This window comes from Balaenoptera physalus (genome assembly GCF_965194825.1).
Source record: "Balaenoptera physalus genome assembly, chromosome: 14".
Taxonomy (NCBI): Eukaryota; Metazoa; Chordata; class Mammalia; order Artiodactyla; family Balaenopteridae; genus Balaenoptera; species Balaenoptera physalus.
This window is the reverse complement of record NC_138893.1, coordinates 41,726,237-41,744,904: the sequence shown is the minus strand read 5'-3', so window position 1 is coordinate 41,744,904 and position 18,668 is coordinate 41,726,237. Positions and strand designations below refer to the sequence as shown.

The window sequence follows — 18,668 nt, the reverse complement described above, 5'->3', positions numbered from 1 at the left end:
TGGCTATTCGGGGTCTTTTGTGTTTCCATACAAATTGTGAAATTTTTTGTTCTAGTTCTGTGAAAAATGTCATTGGTAATTTGATAGGGATTGCATTGAATCTGTAGATTGCTTTGGAAATTAATGAATAACCAAAAAAGATGAAGTTTTAAATTCTTTTAGTTGACTGTAGTCAGAATTTGTATCTGTTTTCATGTTTGTGTTCTTTTCGTTGCAGGGGCAGAAAACGTTTTGTAAGTGAAGGAGATGGAGGTCGTCTTAAACCAGAGAGCTACTGAATATAAGAACTCTTTCAGTCTTAGATGTTATAAAAAATATATATATCTGAATTGTAAGAGTTGTTAGCACAGGTTTTTGGTTTTTTTTTTTAGCACTTGTTTTGGGTACAAGGCATTTCTGAAATTTTGTAAACTAACATTTAAGGGAAATTTTTAAAGGAAGTGTTTTTTCTTTTTCTTTTTTTTTTTTTTTTGTGAGGGTGTAAAGGAGGGACAGAAAAGTAACCACTTCTTAAGTGGGATATTCTCATAAGCTACCTTTTTTACGTGCCATGTTTATGACCTAATCATTCCAAGTTTTGCATTGATGTCTGACTGCCACTCCTTTCTTTCAAGGACAGTGTTTTTGTAGTAAAATCACTGGTTTATACAAAGCTTTATTTAGGGGGTAAAGTTAAGCTGCTAAAACCCCATGTTGGCTGCTGCTGTTGAAATACTGTGCTTTGGGAGTTAAAAAAAAAAAAATTTCTTTGTCTTAAAGAATTTTAAAAAAATGAGTTAGTTATGAGACTTATTCATCTTTCCAGGGAACATATTGCTCGGTCTTAAAGACCAGACAGTTAAGTAAATGGTGGCTGGAACATCTATTTTTCTACAAAACTGGATGAATGAACCCAGTTCTAGAAGAATGTATGACAAAATAAAACGTGAAGCAGTGTTGATTCTTTATTGGGAGTACATTTATTTTAGGGCTTTTAAAAAACATATTTCACACAACAAATTTTAAGTCATATAAAAGAGCATATCTGAACCTAGTGAATTTTAAACTTTGCTCCTAGCAAACTTTTCAAACAAGAGTACAGTAGTAAATAAATTATTTTAATACTATACTTGGTGGGAAATACTTGCACACTTAGCTGTTTTTGATCTTATCTAGAGCTTAATGAAATTTCTAAAACATATATACCTTTCATAATTCTTAAGTTCTATTACCAAGTAATGCTTGTGTTACAAAAAATTATTCTTCAAAGACTCATAGTTTTTACATTTACCCAGTGTCTGAGAAAATAGTTACCAATAAATAACAATTATCTAAAGAATGATCACATTTCTGACCTCTTTTGCAAAGCCTGAATACTCAGCAAGGCCTCAAGGTCCATACTAATTTAAATTGTGTGATACTGACTGCAGCAAACCAACCAAGAATTATGTTCAGAATTCACAAAGGTATTCTTAGAACATACCCATTACAGGTTTAGCTACAGTCTTTTAGAACGAAAACTTCCAATTTTATGTTCATATCTACTTAATGGGCTCTTTCAAGTCCATATTAATTTCCATTTTTAGGGTTTTAAAATTGTGTTTGATACCTGGAAGACGAAGGTGGCCAGGTAAGTCCTTAAAATCAGTATAATTAAAAGCTTAGGTAACTACTGGATAGGTGAGGGTTTCTTAAAAATTAAATTTGTTTAAAAAATACAGTTTTGTCATTACTAGTAGGATCAGTTGGTCAGGCAAGATAGCCTTAAATGTGTCATGACACAAAATTCTTCAAATTCAGTTTTTAATAAACATTTACAGGCTTCTCTGTGCATTTACTCACTTGTGCCTAAGAATGTTATCTAGAAAAATGATAGTAACAGGAATGGTGAACAATAATTTGTTCTAAAAACTTGGGTTAAAAAAAAACCAAAATCTGGGTTCAGAGTTTTAAAATTGCTTCTGTTCAGTACAAACCAGAGTGTTTAAATGCACAATCCCAAGTTTTATTAATCTTGATTATTTTTATATTATGGGAATAAAATCTGTTTTATTAATACATACTGCTTTCAGCATACAGATGCAGGTTATTTTCTAGCTATTGTTAATAATAAGGAAGGTGTAGGGTGTTCTGCAGAAGTGCTAAGTTATCATTCAGTGACTTATTTGCGGTTGTTCCTTTTCTGCCATTTCCTGTTGGCGAATTGTATCCTGTGCTGCTTGCTGCATTTTCTCCAGTTTTTCCAGAGTCAGAGATTTTAGGGGTAAAAGTTTGGGTTTACACAGCACCATTGTGGTTATATCTTCTACAGACAACTGCCCTAAAGTTTAAAAAGAAATAAGAATTGGAGTGAGATAACACAGCTGTTTGGTGGTTTGGATTTGCAGCTAGAATTAAGGTCTAAAAACTTAATCCATTGACATTGTAAAATCTCTTGTTCTCATAGTTCCCCCCACAGCATATCGTCAGTATAAAAATATAAAAGCAACAATTACCCCACAGCATATCTTCAATATAAAAATGTAAAAGCAACATTTAATACTAGGGAGTTCATAAGGTATTGAATTTTCTAAGATCCTAAAGCTACAATGAGACAAATTTTTGTGTCAAACGTTTAATCTCAAAAAAATTGGGAAATACAATGTATGTAAAAATAGGAGGAGGAACAAGATGGCACAGTAGAAGGACCTTGAGCTCACCCCCTCTCATGAGCACACCAAAATCACAACTAAATGCTGAACAACCATCGATAAAGACTGAAACCTATCAAAAAAGATATTGTACATCCAAAGACATAGGCAGAAGCCTAATGAGATGGCAGGAGGGGCACACTCGCAATATAATCATATCCCATACCCTCCAGGGTGGGTGACCCACAAACCAGAACAGTTTACACTGCAGAAGTTCTCCCACAGGATTGAGAGTTCTGAGCCCCATGTCAGGCTCCCTAGCCCGGGGGTCTGGCATCGGGAGGGGAGCCCTCAGAGCATTTGGCTTAGGTCAGTGGCACTTGAATGCAGGAGCTCCACAGGACTGGGGCAAACAGACTCTCCACTCTTGGAGCACACACGGTATTGTGTGCCCTGGGACCCAGGGCAAAAGTGCAGTGACTTGATAGGAGCCTGGGCAAGATGTACCTGCTGGTCTTGGAGGGTCTGCTGGGGAGGTGTGAGGTGACTGGGGCTCTCAGGACATAAAGGCTGGTGGCAAACATATACAAGAGTATTCATCTGAAGGCTAACATCTTGCTTGGGACATTAGCAAAAACAATAGAAAAGATCAATGCAACTAAAAGCTGGTTCTCTGAAAAGATAAATGAAATTGATAAACCTTTAGCCAGACTCATCAAGAAAAAGGGAGAGGGCCCAAATCAATATAACTAGAAAAAGAAGTTAGAAGCAACTATATGCCAATTAACTGGACAACCTAGAGGAAATGGACATTCTTAGAAAAGTACAATCTCCCAAGACTGAACCAGGAAGAAATAAAAATATAAACAGACCAATTATGAGCACTGAAATTGAATCTGTGATTAAAATACCCCTGAAAAAAGTCCAGGACCAGATGGCTTCACAGGTGAATTCTACCAAACACTCAGAGAAGAGTTAGCACCTATCCTTCTGAAACTCTTACAGAAAATTGCAGAGGAAGGAACACTTCCAAACTCCTATGAGGCCACCATCACCCTGATACCAAAACCACAGGTATCACAAAGATACCACAAAGAAGGACAATTACAGGCCAGTATCACTGATGAGCATAGATGCAAAACTCCTCAGCAAAATACAAACTGAATCCAACAATATATTAAAAGGATCATACACCATGATCAAGTGGGATTTATCCCAGGGAAGCAAAGATTTTTCAATATTTGCAAATCAGTGTCATATACCACATCAACAAATTGAAGAATAAAAGCCACATGATCATCTCAATAGATGCAGAAAAAGCTTCTGATAAAATTTAACATCCATTTATGATAAAACTCTCCAGGAACTGGGCATAGAGGGAACATACCTCAACATAATAAAGGCCATATATGACAAACCCACAGCTAACATACTCAACGGTGAAAAGCTGAAAGCATTCCTCTAAGGTCAGGAACAAGACAAGGATGCCCAATCTTGCCACTTTTATTCAACATAGTTTTGGAAGTCCTAGTCACAGCCATCAGGGAAGAAAAAGAAATAAAAGGAATCCAAATTGGAAAAGTAGAAGCAAAGTTGTCACGGTTTGCAGATACTATACATAGGAAATCCTAAAGACACTACCAGAAAAATACTAGAGCTCATCAATGAATTCAGTAAAGTCGGAGGATATAAAATTAATACACAGAAATTTGTTGCATTTCTATACACTGACAATGAAAGATCAGAAAGAGGAATTAAGGAAATAATCCCATTTACCATCACATCAAAAAGAATAAAATACCTAGGAAAATAAACCCATCTAGGGAGGCAAAAGACCTGAACTCTGAAAACTGTAAGACAGTGATGAAAGAAATCGAAGATGACACAAACAGATGGAAAGATATACCATGTTCTTGAATTAGGAGAGTCATTATTGTCAAAATCACTATACTATGCAAGTCAATCTACAGAGTCAATGCAATCCTTATCAAATTAGCAATGGCATTTTTCACAGAACTAGAACATAAAATTTCACAATTTGTATGTAAACACAAAATACCCCGAATAGCCAAAACAATCTTGAGAAAGAAGAACGGAGCTGGAGGAATCAGGCTCCCTGACATCAGACTATATGACAAAGCTACAGTAATCAAAACAGTATGGTATGGCACAAGAACAGACATACAGATCAATGGAACAGGATAGAAAGCCCAGAAATAAACCCACTCACCTATGGTCAATTAATCTACGACAAAGGAGTCAAGAATATACAACAGAGAAAAGACACTCTCTTCAGTAAGTGGTGCTGGGAAAACTAGACAGCTACAGGGAAAAGAATGAAATTACAACATTCTCTAATGCCACACATAAAAATAAACTCAAAATGGATTAAAGACCTAAATGTAAGACCTGATTCTATAAAACTCCTAGAGGAAAACAGGCAGAACAGTCTTTGACATAAATTGCAGCAATATCTTTTTGGACCTGTCTCCTAGAGTAATGGAAATAAAAACAAAAATAAACAAATGGGACCTAATTAAAGGCTTTTGCACAGCAAAGGGAACCATAAACTAAACAAAAAGACAACCTACAGAATGGGAGAAAATGTTTGCAAATGATGAGACTGACAAGAGAATTAATCGTCAAAATATACAAATACCTAATACAACTCAATATCAAAAAAACAAACAACCCAATCAAAAAATGGGCAAAAGATCTAAATAGACATTTCTCCACAGACATACAGATGGCCAATAGACACATGAAAAAATGATCAACTTCACTAATTATTACAGAAATGCAAATCAAAACTATAATGAGGTATCACCTCACACTGTTCAGAATGGCCATCATCAAAAAGTCTACAAATAATAAATGCTGGAGAGGGTGTGGAAAAAAAGGAACCCTCCTACACTGTTGGTGGAAATGTAAAGTGGTACAGCCACTATGGAGAGCAGCATGGAGTTTCCTTAAGAAACTAAAAATAGAGCTACCATATGATCCTGCAATCCCACTCCTGGGCATATATCTGAAGAAAACCATAATTTGAAAAGATACATGCACCCCAATGTTCACTGCAGCACTATTTACAATAGCCAAGAACATAGAAGCAAACTAAATGTCCACTGACAGATGAATGGATAAAGAAGATGTGGTATATATATATGTGTGTGTGTGTGTGTGTGTATATATATATATATGTATATGTATATATGTATATGTATATGTATATATATACACACACACACACACACACACACACACACACACAATGGAATATTACTCAACCATAAAAAAGAATGAAATAATGCCATTTGCAGCAATATGGATGGACCTAGAGACTTTCATACTAAGTGAAGTAAGTCAGACAGAGAAAGACAAATATCATATGATATTGCTTATATGTGGAATCTAAAAAACATGATACAAATAAACTTACATACAAAATGGAAATAGACCCACAGACACAGAAAACAAACTTATAGTTACCAAAGGGGAAAGGTGTGGGAGGGATAACTTAGGAGTTTGGAATAAACATATACACACTATATAAAATAAACAACAAGGACCTACTGTATAACACAGGGAACTATACTAAATATTTTGTAATAACCTATAAGGGAAAAGAATCTGAAAAAAAGTAGATATATATGTATGTATAACTGAATCACTTTGCTATACACCTGTAACACAACATTGTAAATCAACTATACTTCAATAAACAAAAGAAATGGAAATACAACAACAACAACAACAAATACGAAGTAAAGTATGGTATTAACATGAATACTCAAATTACTGAATGTTTAACTTAAACCTTCGGCTTTTGTTACATTGTTTGATTCAGGTTTCTTTTCCCCCACTTTCAGACCTTATTTAGTATTACAGTAAATTATGGTGCTATTTTTTTCCACTGGAAATGTATTGTAATCTGCAATCTTGAGTGTAACAGAATTTCTCCATTTAAAAAACAATCCAACTGTCATTTTACATCCTTTTACTGGTGGGGGCGGGGAAGCAATGGATTACTCCTTTACAACCTACTCATGACAAAAGCATAGTAAAAGTGGAGAGTATGTGTGGTGTATGGAACACAAAATAGTTTCAGATATGTAGCTATTGAGAGCCTGCTACATGACACTGCCTATTAGTTTTTAGGTTCCTACAATATTCTATGACCTACGTATTTGTGACTTAGATACCTTGTTTTGGAAGAACTTCCCGGAACATCGACTTCATTTCTGCCATATCTGAATTGTTGGATAGTTTCTTCCTTCAATGAGAAAACAATATTAGTATTATTCAAGAATGAATTCCCAAAGCATATTGCTTATTTCCATTGTAGTTTAAGAAGTAAAATCACAATTCCTATAGAAAATGAACTATCCTATCCTTGCATAATTTTCTCTTTAATTACCTGAGTCTTTTCATTGAAACAAGGTTGAGATAGTTCATATAAGCATGCAGATCTTGTCAACTTTCATTCATAAGTGGTGGTGGTAATTGCAAGGCTGCATGTTCTAAATTTTTCCCCTCCTAGTGAAAATTGGGCTTAAGTATTTAGGCAAAGGTAAATTATCCAATAGGTATCTATCCAGCTGAGGAAAACCAAAGGGATTTATGTGCAGCTGATAGCATCTCCCCTGAATGGTGGGTGATGTAAAAGACATGACCATTTGGGAGGTGGGGTAAGGCAGACTGTTAGGGAAAGGAGGAGGTAGTATGTAAATACTGCCTAACATCCCCACTTCTTTCAGTAACTAACAGCCAGTTTCTACTTTAATTCCTTTGCTATAATGACAAAAAGCATCTTAAGGATCAGTTACTGGCTACACAGCTGCAATTTGTAAGGAAGCAACACAAACAGGTGAAATTGGCTCTTGAATACCAGAAATGAGGTGTGCTCTCAGTTTATTATTTTCCTCTAATACAGAGATACTCTATGCTGAAGCACCAGTGAATACCCTCACGTGAGTATTTTGTTATGAATATCCCAGCATATATGTCATCTCTGGCTGATGACAACCGTTCCCAGTGTTACATCCCAGTTTATGCCATGTTATATATATTCAAGGTGTTCTGGACTGTAACTTGTAGCATGACCCCTTTCCAAACACAGATGCTTCTCTAGACAGTCCCACCCATTTTGTGATATTTCGCCATACTGATGCAACTCACTGTATATCTTTCACAACATCACCACCACAGAAGAAAGATTATTTATAATGTGGTGGTGCTGGCTTGGTGCCTGCCTTTACCACCCACTGCAAATTAGTTATAATCAAGTGAAGCTGCTTCTGGTCTTAGTTATTCCCATTACCACTACTTTGACATTCCTAAAAAAAGCTTCATACTCTCCATCCACCAAGCCTCTTCCCCTTCTTGTTCAAATTCCTATTCTGGAAGATCTAAAGTTCCTGAGGAAGCTCTATCTGCTTTCCACACCTGTCATCGAAACTTACCCCTATACTGCTCTCTCTGGGAATGAAGATGAAGTAGGGAATGGACCAGGAATAAAGCAACTCATCACTACCTAGAATCTGAGACGAATGCAATATACAATTTACTCAGAATGCACAGCTTCTCCTTCTGACACATTCTTTCCTTCTTGTTACTTAGGCCTGCCAGTGGTAACTAGTGATCCTTTTTTTTGTTTTTTTGTTGTTGTTGAAGGTTAGTAATCTCTGAATAGCCTGAATACAACTATAACAAACAACACTAGCCTCTCCGTTAAAGATAACACAATGAAAATATTCATTAGGCCCTTATTTGGTACAAATCTGACATGATATGCTACTGAAGGGGAAGATAGACATTATAAATGTTGATGAACATGAGGAAATGCATAGCATCTAAGGGTTTTTATATCACCAATTTTTAATCACCAAAATGATAAAATGAACAAATACTTAAATCTTAGCTGTTTTAGAGTAGCAACTCATGTTACTCAGAATTTAATCACTATCTTTTGCTATCTCTTCTTTATACCTGTTTCACATCCAAAATATGGCTTGCAGAAAACAATGAAGCTTGGTGCTCTACCAAACCTTAGTTCTCTGACTAAGCTTCCATTGTTACTGGAAAGGGTGTGGAGCCAAAGGCCTTGTAGGGAGTGGGTTGGGCCTGGTGTGGGGAAGATCAGTGCTGTCACTTGCCTGGGTGGAGTGTCTACTTTGCTAGGGTTGATTCTTGTTCCTAGGCCCCCCTAGGCACTGGCAGGAGAGGAACAGGAAGGGAGGGCTAAAATAAGCAAGGTGGTGGTTGGATGCCCAGCACTGCCAAGGCTTCACTGTCTTGATAATCAACTGCCCAGGGAGCCCAGCGTAGGAAGGAGCATTTATATCCTTCTCCAGGGGATCTGCTAATAGCCAAACATGGGTGTTTTGCCTGGTGTGATGCACCCTAAGGAGTTGTGGCTACCCCTAAGGGTACTTTCTAACTGGTAAGGTAAGATGTGTGTACCACCAGGGACAGATGGGCCAAAGAAAAAATATATCAGCTAGGGATGAAATTCATGTGTATTATTCAAGTGCCACATCATTCAATTCAATAAATATGTGAGTGTCTACCATGTGCCAGGCACCATTCATTAGTGAACAAAAGAGAAAAAAACCTTTGCTCTTTCAGAGCTTACAGTCTAGAGTATGGGGAGAGAAACAAATAACATAATGGTAGTAAGCGTTATAGAAAATAAAATAGTTTAAGGGGATTTAGGAGGGCTGGGTGTTGTGGTGGTTACAATTTGAACAGGAAAATCATTATGGCCTCATTAAGAAGGTGAAAATCATTGTGGTCTCATTTTGGTGTGTGTGTTGTATCTTTTGAGATTGCAAGAAAATCAGAAGCCTGATAGTATTCACAGTTAGGGAATGTATAGGGTAATGGGCACTCTCTATTGGTGGGCAGGTTTGTTGGTACAGCTTTTTTAGAGGGATAATTTATAGTATCTTTTAATATTTTGTAGTATCTACTAAAACTAAATATGCACATTTTCTTTGATCCAAACCTTCTACTAGTAATGATCACTAAAGAAACAAAGCATGAGTGTGTAAAGATATAAGAATAAGAATGTTCATTAGGGCACTGCATTCAGGCACATGTCACAGGTCAAATAAATTATGGAACCACCATACAATGGAGTACTATGACAGATTTTAAAATGATACAGATGGGCAAGCCATATTTTAAGAGAAAACATTAAATTGCAAAAGTAAAATAAAATTCCTACAGTAATAGAACCCAAACTTTTAATGCTTAGAGAATGCAGTGTCAATTTGTCACTTTTTGAAGCTTTTGGTCTGGGTAATTAGAAAATAATCTGCTGCTTCCCTTCCCCCCAGTTTCTTTAGTTTGTAATTTCTCCCAGAGATAATGGTTTTGACGGATAATGCATTTCAAAATCATGATAAAGGAACCAAACCTGTTGTAGCATTTGAGCTAGATGTCTAAAATTAACGCAAAAGATTGAGGGAAACCAAATCTTTGTCATGAAAAATTTTACTAAGTTGTTGGAGTGAGAGTTGAAAGGCCTTTATGTCTAGGCAGGATTAGTACTTTAAGTCAATCATATACATGTTGATAACATAAATTAGTCATACAACTTGGACAAGTTAGAAATCTCTGGGGAGATTTAGTTTGATAACCAAACTAGATTTACTTTGACAACCAAACTAAATTATGGGTGTGGGACTGGACAAGAGCACTAGAGTGTCCTTCTGAACCTTAAGAATGTGTTCAGTAGTCCTCAAATTTTATCCTTGCATAACTCTTTAGAAAAAACTAGGCAGAAAAATTAGGTACCCTTTTACACATTTCTAGATAGACATATAAATTTGTTATAAGTTTAAATAGTTACAAAGGATAAAATTTCCAGCATATTTAAAAATAACATTAATCCTTAAAAATATATATAATATAATCAAAATATCATAGCAATCTGATAGCTACCATCATCCATTAATAAAAACATGAAGAACTTAAAAAAAAATTTTTTTTTTAAGATTTAATTTTATTTTTTTGGCTGTGTTGGGTCTTTGTTGCTGCACGCAAGCTTTCTCTAGTTGCGGTGAGCAGGGGCTCCTCTTCATTGTGGTGCGTGGGCTTCTCATGCGGTGGCTTCTCTTGTTGTGGAGCACGGGCTCTAGGCGTGCAGGCTTCAGTAGTTGCGGCATGCGGGCTCTAGAGCGCAGGCTCAGTAGTTGTGGCGCACGGGCTTAGCTGCTCTGCGGCACGTGGGATCCTCCCAGACCACGGCTCGAACCTGTGTCCCCTGCATTGGCAGGCGGATTCTTATCCACTGCGGCACCAGGGAAGTCCCAGGAACTCTTTTTTAAGTCAGAAATGTTATATCTTTTTTTCTCCCTACATCTCTATTTCCATTCCACTTAATTTTATTTTAATGTATGTTTTCATGCTTGAACGTATTTTAGTAATTATCCTACCATACTTCCCTGCCACAAAAACGTTTATAAATTTAAATGAAAAACTTAAAATATTTTGGATTGAGTTATTCCAATTATTAGTGAAAATCAATAAAAATAAATTACACATCGATAATATAATTACTGAGCATAAAGAATAAAGTTAATGGCTATATATCTATCTAACCTCCATGTGGCTTTTCTTTCTCTCACTCTCTCTCCTTAATTTGAGGATTCAGCATTCCAATTGTCATGTTTGATATCACCCTAAAAAAAAAAAAATCTCTTAGTAGGAAAAAATACTGCTTTTTGTCTGTGGGTTTTGTTTTATAGCATTAGTCTTATTTTTAAAAGATGCTGCCACTGGAACTGTCAGATCTCAAGCTTAATCAGCAATAAAGCAACACTCAAAAAGCTTCCAAGTTTTGTATATTTTTCATAGATTAGCTTATATGAGAACATAGTGTTGAGACCAAGATCATGGGTTAAATAGCTAAACAGGACTGTTAGCTTTAAATTGTACTCTATTTTCATCTAGCCAGCTGGAAAATGTAGACTCCAGTCAGATGGGGGCAGACAGAGAAGAGGAATAGATTACTCAAATCCAAATTCCATTCCTGGTAACTCAAAACATATACATATGGATCAGAAATATCAAAATGGAAACATACTGTGGATGCCAAAGCCAAGTCTTAGCTTCTAAAAATGCTCAGGCCAGGATTTGGATGTTTTAAAAACTCTCCTCCTAGGTCATACTAGTCTCCTTAGTCTACTATTTGATCTTTGACAGGAGCCCCAGAAGAGCCGTTCTGTGGGTCACGTGGTGTGCCTGCCACTTCTAGTCCACCATTAGCTTTTCATCATAATTCTTTTTTCCCTCCATTAATTTATCTAAACTTACCAGCTTATCCTAATTGTACAAAACCCCATTTTTAAATTCTGAAATTGAATGCTTCAGAGTATTCTAGGATCCCAAGTATTTTAAACAAGCTTCAACAGTATAATCCAATGTATGATTTAAAACAAAAGCTTATACTGGCATTTTTGTTTGTTTTCACTTTTTTCGGGTCAGTATATTCCATGTTTATACTTTAAATGGGTTGTACTCTGGCTAATTAGCTTTGTGATGTTGAAAACATTTCCTAACCAATTGGAGGTTTGATTTTCTCATAAAAAACATGTTTAGTATCGGTCTTGAGTTGCAAGGTTCAAATGAAAAGTGAACGTAAAAGTGCTTAGAAATACAGTGTGACATTTATTATTCCATGCCTAATTTTCGTATCTCTATAATAAAAAACTTGCAGATTTCCTGTTAAGTGCCTTCCCACACTTAAAAACCCTCTGAATCCTCATCAACACCACGGTACCTACAAAATAGCATGATCTATTTAAAGATGTTTTCCTTTAAAAATCTGTCTTACTTTTTTTTTAAAAATTTATTTATTTATTTTTGGCTGTGTCGGGTCTTCGTTTCTGTGCGAGGGCTTTCTCTAGTTGCAGCAAGTGGGGGCCACTCTTCATCGCGGTGTGCGGGCCCCTCACTATCGCGGCCTCTCTTGTTGTGGAGCACAGGCTCCAGATACTGCATTGTGGCTCACGGGCCTAGTCGCTCCGTGGCATGTGGGATCTTCCCAGACCAGGGCTCGAACCCGTGTCCCCTGCATTGGCAGGCGGATTCTTAACCACTGCGCCACCAGGGAAGCACCCTTACTTATTTACTTTTAAAGAGCATGTGCTACCGGATTGTTCTTTTTTTCTTTTAAATTTAATTAATTATTTATTTTGGGCTGCGTTGGGTCTTCGTTGCTGCGCGCCGCCTTTTCTCTAGTTGTGACGAGCGGGGGCTACTCTTCGTTGCGGTACGCAGGCTTCTCATTGCAGTGGCTTCTCTTGTTGTGGAGCATGGGCTCTAGATGCACGCAGACTCCAGTAGCTGTGGCACGCAGGCTCAGTAGTTGTGGCGCACGGGCTTGGTTGCTCCATGGCATGTGGGATCTTCCCGGACCAGGGCTCGAGCCCGTGTCCCCTGCATTGGCAGGCAGATTCTTAAGCACTGCGCCACCAGGGAAATCCCATTTTTCTTAAATATATTAAAGATATGATAATAAAGAAAACTTATTTCCTAATATAATTCAAGGTTGAGAAAATGTGAACAAGTTTTTAAGTTGGTGGAAAAGAGTAAAAACCTTTTAAATTGCAATCAAGGAAATAGACACTTGGTGTACATAAGATTCTATCTTTAATTTTTGATGGAGGTGATAAGTGACTTGCTACCTTACTTAGAGAAGTAAATGCACCTGAAATATGGCAAAAAAGAAAACATTTCTAAAGCATTCTGAGATTTTCAACCAAAGTACCAATTGCGTTTTTATACAAGAAACACAGAGGTCATAAACTTGTAGCCCTTGGTGCTACCCAGTTAAATGTTTTGCTGGCTTGATTAATGTTTAAAAAGTATTTGAACCAATGTTTAAAAATCAGGAGATTTCACATGAAGTCCACATTTTAGTTCCTCTTGAGAAATCTGGTAACACCAGGTCCATATCCCCAGATGACAAAATTTGGCTGGGGCTGGGAAGTGATGCCCCGAGTTCTCCAATCCCCACTGCCTATTGTTTCCCTTAACATTACCTGCCAGGCAACTACAGGCACCTGACTTCACAACTTCAGTAAAACAGAGCCACGCCAATATATTACATGCCAAACGATCCTCTTTTATCATTAATGGGCATTAAGAAGCAAAAATACAATCTCTGGGAACCGAGGGAGGCACTGGAAGCAACCTTGTTTATGTAGAATACAGTAAAGGATATTTTTCTTTTGTGACGATTTATTAATTTCTTTTAAGTAAATTCAATCTCCCTACTGCAGGTTGTCGATGGGGGTGGCAGGAATGGTACGAACAAAAATGAAAAAATTTATCTTTTGTCTTATGCAAGACTTGTGTGGTTGACTGATAGATGAAGTTTCAAACGCATATTAGATTTCTGAACGTAAACTAACATGAGAAAAAGGTGAAAGAGGGAGTCCCAAAAGACGTGTTTTTCAGATACAAATTAGTAATGCTCACACTCACTCAAGTGGTTGACCACATGCTAGCAGACTGCTTAATTTGGATTGATAATGTTCAACCAGAGATGCCAAATAACATCATATGTCATGTAGTTGGAAACTATAGTAGATTCTATTTTGTTTTGCTCTCTGGCATCTGCTGGTAGAAAAACGTTGCAACATGTTCAATTTGGCTAATTAATCCAGACTCATGTGAATAACATGTGCAGTGTCTAGCTTCTGAAACATGCCTAGGCCTAAGAACAGGAACTGCTCTTCTTGGGTGAACCTGGATGATGCCATTAGTTCTGTTACATTCCAGTAGCAGACACTACTGTTAAGTTAGTAGAAAATGACATATCCTACTCATGCAGAATACCTTTTTCTAATAATTTGTTTTTTCAAAATTCAGTACTAGAAAGTGGTCCTAAAACGGTTAGCTACTAACCTTTAAAAAAGGGTTAAACCTTTTTAAAAAAACGTATCTGAAGAACTTTTTATATTCTCAGCATCAGAGATATATACCTACTTCAATAGTATGCAAGGAAAGGGAAATAAAGAATTGTTTGATACTTTACTATTTCTGAAAGCCTGAACCTCAGATCACCTATATCAAAATCCCCTGGACAATTATTAAAAATACAGATTTTTCGGGAGTCTTCCCCAGACTCATGAATCAGAATCTCTAATTCTTAATTAAGTTCCCCACATTAAAGTTGGAGAACCAACTTAAATTCATTCACTCATTCAATAAATAAATATTTAATGCCTACAATGTACTCAGATTGGACTGCTTTAGAAGCTACTAATAATAACTACCACACACTGACCATATACCATGTACTATACCCTATGCTAAAGCATTTTATGTGTTTGACTCATTCTGTTCAACAATTCTAAGAGATTTTACGGCTCCATTTAATAGATGATAAACAGAACGAGTAAACTGTCCAAAGTCACCAGCTAATGAATGTGCCTGTTCCTGAAACCCAGGTCTGATTCTAAAATCTGTGGTCTTAATCGGTATATTATTTTGCCTTATTTGAATCTGGAGTTAACTTAAAACTGTTTCATAGTCCCACCATGAGCAAATTTTCTTCTACACAGAAGAAGTGACTGAAGGAGTGCATTACTTAACTTTCAATATGAAGGCTAAAAGCATTCTATATCAATCTAAGAATTTTTGCCCTCCCAGAGCATTTTCTTCTGTCCCCTAAGTGCATTTTCTTCCTTCTGCTTATCTTTCATGATCAAATATAAGTCTAGGATAGAAGGAATACATAGCTTGGCAATCTGGGGAGTTTTCCTCTTGTGATTACGAAGTAAATTCTGCAAACCCTTCTCTATCCATTGGACACAGACTGTACCTAATGTACTAAGTGCTAAGTATAATCTTGATTTTGCAATTTTTAATAAGCTTTGATGAATGCTACCGAAAGCCTATCACAGAAATTCCAGGACTAATTAGGACTTGCAAGAGTTTCAGGGAGAAAAATAACATTGCCGAAATTGGATGTGGCCAGATGGCCAGCAGTTGCCTCAGTCTCTGCTTTGATAACATTAAGATTCATCTGTATTTGAATTGCAGGGCCCACACATCTTTCATCAACCATCCCTGGAGTGCCAGGAGTTGAAACTCATGAAACTATGCTGACATCTGTACACTTTACTGAAGATTACATTGCATCAGCTCCAAGTGTAGGCAAAGTAGCAGCAACACTTTATTAAAAGGTAGACAGTCCAGCAACACTTTATTAAAAGGTAGACAGTCTATGTTGCCATTGCAGGGCACTAACATACTCTACGTAGACAGGAGGATTAAATGCCAAACTCTTCTTTGTAGGATATCATAGAAGGGTGGTATGTTGAGAAGTGGGATGGATTTAACAAGCAGCTCATGGTATGGTAAAAGTAGCTTCATTTGAAAAGACTTAATCATGATTGGAAAAGTATGAATACTGTGAAGTATTCTTGCAAAAAATGTTAAATTGAATCTAATCACACCTCCAGACCAACTTCTGATTTACAAGAAATAAGAAAAAAGAAGATATTCAAAAAGACCCCTGGCCTGAACACTTCAAAATGACAATGTCACAAGGGAAAGAGATGGGGGAACTGTTCTAGATTAAGCCTAAAGAGTTACAATACCCAAATACAATACATAAACCATGACTGGATCCTGGTTTTTTTTTTTTTTTGCAAGGAAGAGAAGGTATAAAAGACATTCTTGGGTCAAATGGGAAAATGTACATACATTCAGACTGAATTTCAAAGACTACAGAATTATTAACTTCCTTAGTTGTGATACTGATGTTTTGCAGGAGAACTTTATAATTCTTCGGAAATACATGTTGGGAATTTTAGAGATGTCTGCTTAACAATAGGTGTCTGCAACCTATTTCCAAATGTCTCAGTGACAATTAAAAAGTGGGTGAGAAGGAGTGAAATAAATATGGCCCGATGTTAACAACTGTTGGATCTAGGTGAAAGCTACATAAATGTTTATTGTATTCTTTAAACTTTTTAACGTATGAATATTTCTTTAATAAAATATGGGGGGTTAGAAATCATTTTGAAAAGACTTCAGAGGGGAAGCCTAAGAAAAGGTTGAGTAACAGGGACTATGCTGAATTTCTGATAAACTGAAGTTCCCTTAAACTTTGCTGGCAACATCTTGGGCATCCAGGAGACACCCAATATATTCCATCTTTCAATATTTATCAAAATAATATCATGTGCAGGGTAAAGTAACAGGCAGATAAATCTGATACAAACCATTCTATTCAGGAGTAAATATGGTAGTGAAGCTAAGAACACAAACAGCTGTTATACAAAATAGTGGTTGTCATAAAAGAGGTACAAAAAGTGCTAGGTAAGCTCAGAGAAAATTACTTCCTGCTGGGGAGAATCTGGAAACACATCTCCAATTATAACTAGGACATGGATACAGAATCACAAAAGGTTGGTGCTTAAGTGATAAACCTTGCTAGAGAAAAGAATACATAGTTCATTTTGGCTGGAGCATGAGTACTAAGGATACAAAAAGAAACTGAGCAAAGAAGGTAGGTGTGCACCCTTGTTGTTGACTGGCCTGGATATAAACAATTTTCAGTTTACCTGAAAGTTCTCCTGATCCTTTTTCCCGCAGCTTTAGGCATCCAACCCGATATTACCAAGATGACTCACAGCTGTTGACTCAAAACCTACAGAAGGAACTACATGAGATAATGTGTGACAATTCTGGTAAAGAGCCATATAAAACTAATACGATATTTTTACGAATATTCACAAACATTAAGTTGTTTAATAAACCGCAGACATGCAGGATTAGGACAGTATACCTTCATCCAGAACTGCAGTCAGTGCTTACAAACCCCCACCAGAGGAGAAACAAAGAAAAGGGAGAAAATTCAGAATCTGAAGACAGGAAGTGCGGAAATAAGACTTAGAGGTGTTGCCGCGGTGGTGGGTAACCATCTCTTTCCTTTATAGCTGGGAGTGGAAAATGATTTCCTCAAGCTCCAGAATTCTCCTTCCTCAAAGGTCAGGGGGTGAAAGTACGTAACAGACTTTGCGGGGGCGTGGTCAGGAGCTCCACTTCGCGGGAGTTAGGGGCCGCACCCAGGCCCCTCCCGTCCCAGCTTGCAGCAGCGCGGCGACGGGAGCCGGTTAAGCCGCCTTACCCCACAGGGAGCCTCAAAGGGGCGGAGGGGGGTGGGGGGCGGGCCGCCGCCTGGCCAGCCCGGAAAGAAAACCTTTTTCCAGCGGAAGCGGCTCTGAGTCCGGCTAGCCTCATCTGCGCTTTGTCTCCCAGGGGCCGTTCGGCCTGCTCGGGCCTGACCCACGGTCCGGGACCAAGGGACACTCACCTCACTTCGTCACTGCTGTCGGAATGGGTACTCCCTGGGGCAAGGGGGGCGCAAGCTATTCCCATCCTTCTGCCATGACCCCATTCAGAAGTGTCAAAGGCAACTTCCGGGCAAGACAGGGGATTCCGGAGCCCTAAACTCTTGTCCACCTAGGTAAGTGACCAGACGTCCCAGCAGAATAAGGGCCAGGAAACCTGCTCCCTCTGTCCCCGAACCCGGGCAGGTAGTCCGGAATATGAATTAACTTGTTTAACATGGGATGTCTGGTCACCTTTGGTTCTCTTTTGGGCCTACTTACAGATGCATCTCTTCCCAGACGGCTCAACTGTTGCCCAGGGCAACTATGAGATTGGGCGAAGGGAAAACTACGTCACACAGGAGACGGGAGGCCCGGAAACTCCCATTGCCATTATCAGTTATGGCTGCCTTAGCGTCAACAGTAACTTCGGATTGAGAGTTGTCTCTCTACCCAGCTGGAGGCTCTCTCTGTGGCCCAGCTAGCCAGCGGCGCCCTGTGGGCGGGAGAGAGCGCGTTGAGGAGGGGAGGAAAGGAAAAGGGCGGAGAGAGGGAAGCTGGCGCCCATACCTCACTCTGATTGGGTAGCGCCGCTGGCGACAGTGCTTCACTCTGATTGGGCAGCGTCGGTTGCCCTGGCTCCGCCTGTTTTTCTTCCCCAGCGATTGACGGGCCTGCACCGGAGGGGTGGGGCGGGGCGGTA

At 38.1% G+C, this 18,668-nt stretch overlaps 3 protein-coding genes across 12 annotated transcripts in view; 2 read left to right on the top strand and 1 right to left on the bottom strand.

The window, feature by feature from the left end:
- The window catches only part of PDCD4 (programmed cell death 4), a 28,883-nt gene extending 27,936 nt beyond the window's left edge, over nucleotides 1-947 (top strand). The window contains exon 12 of the mRNA XM_082424904.1: nucleotides 218-947. Within this exon, the coding sequence (XP_082281030.1) occupies nucleotides 218-278 (61 nt within the window). The 3' untranslated portion in view covers nucleotides 279-947. The remainder of the gene's footprint in view (nucleotides 1-217) is intronic.
- BBIP1 (BBSome interacting protein 1) lies at nucleotides 937-18,515 on the bottom strand. 8 transcript variants are annotated; one of them, XM_082424911.1, is made up of 5 exons: nucleotides 17,198-17,295; nucleotides 11,217-11,296; nucleotides 8,072-8,149; nucleotides 6,812-6,882; nucleotides 937-2,299 (listed from the first exon to the last, which is right to left on the bottom strand). In XM_082424911.1, the coding sequence occupies exons 4-5, from the start codon at nucleotides 6,855-6,857 to the stop codon at nucleotides 2,133-2,135; spliced, it is 213 nt and encodes a 70-aa protein (XP_082281037.1). In that variant the 5' UTR covers nucleotides 6,858-6,882; nucleotides 8,072-8,149; nucleotides 11,217-11,296; nucleotides 17,198-17,295; the 3' UTR covers nucleotides 937-2,132. The 8 variants fall into 8 exon arrangements, with proteins under 8 accessions (XP_082281037.1, XP_082281035.1, XP_082281034.1 ...); XM_082424909.1 differs by lacking the exons at nucleotides 8,072-8,149; nucleotides 11,217-11,296 and adding an exon at nucleotides 18,248-18,515 and having other exon boundaries at nucleotides 17,198-17,283; XM_082424908.1 differs by lacking the exons at nucleotides 8,072-8,149; nucleotides 11,217-11,296 and adding an exon at nucleotides 18,221-18,514.
- Nucleotides 17,969-18,668, top strand: part of SHOC2 (SHOC2 leucine rich repeat scaffold protein) — a 102,242-nt gene continuing 101,542 nt past the window's right edge. Inside the window, exon 1 of one of the 3 annotated variants that reach the window (XM_082424897.1) lies at nucleotides 17,969-18,102. The gene's annotated coding sequence lies outside the window, so the exon portion shown is untranslated. The remainder of the gene's footprint in view (nucleotides 18,103-18,668) is intronic. The other 2 variants (XM_082424898.1, XM_082424901.1) reach the window with 2 other exon arrangements.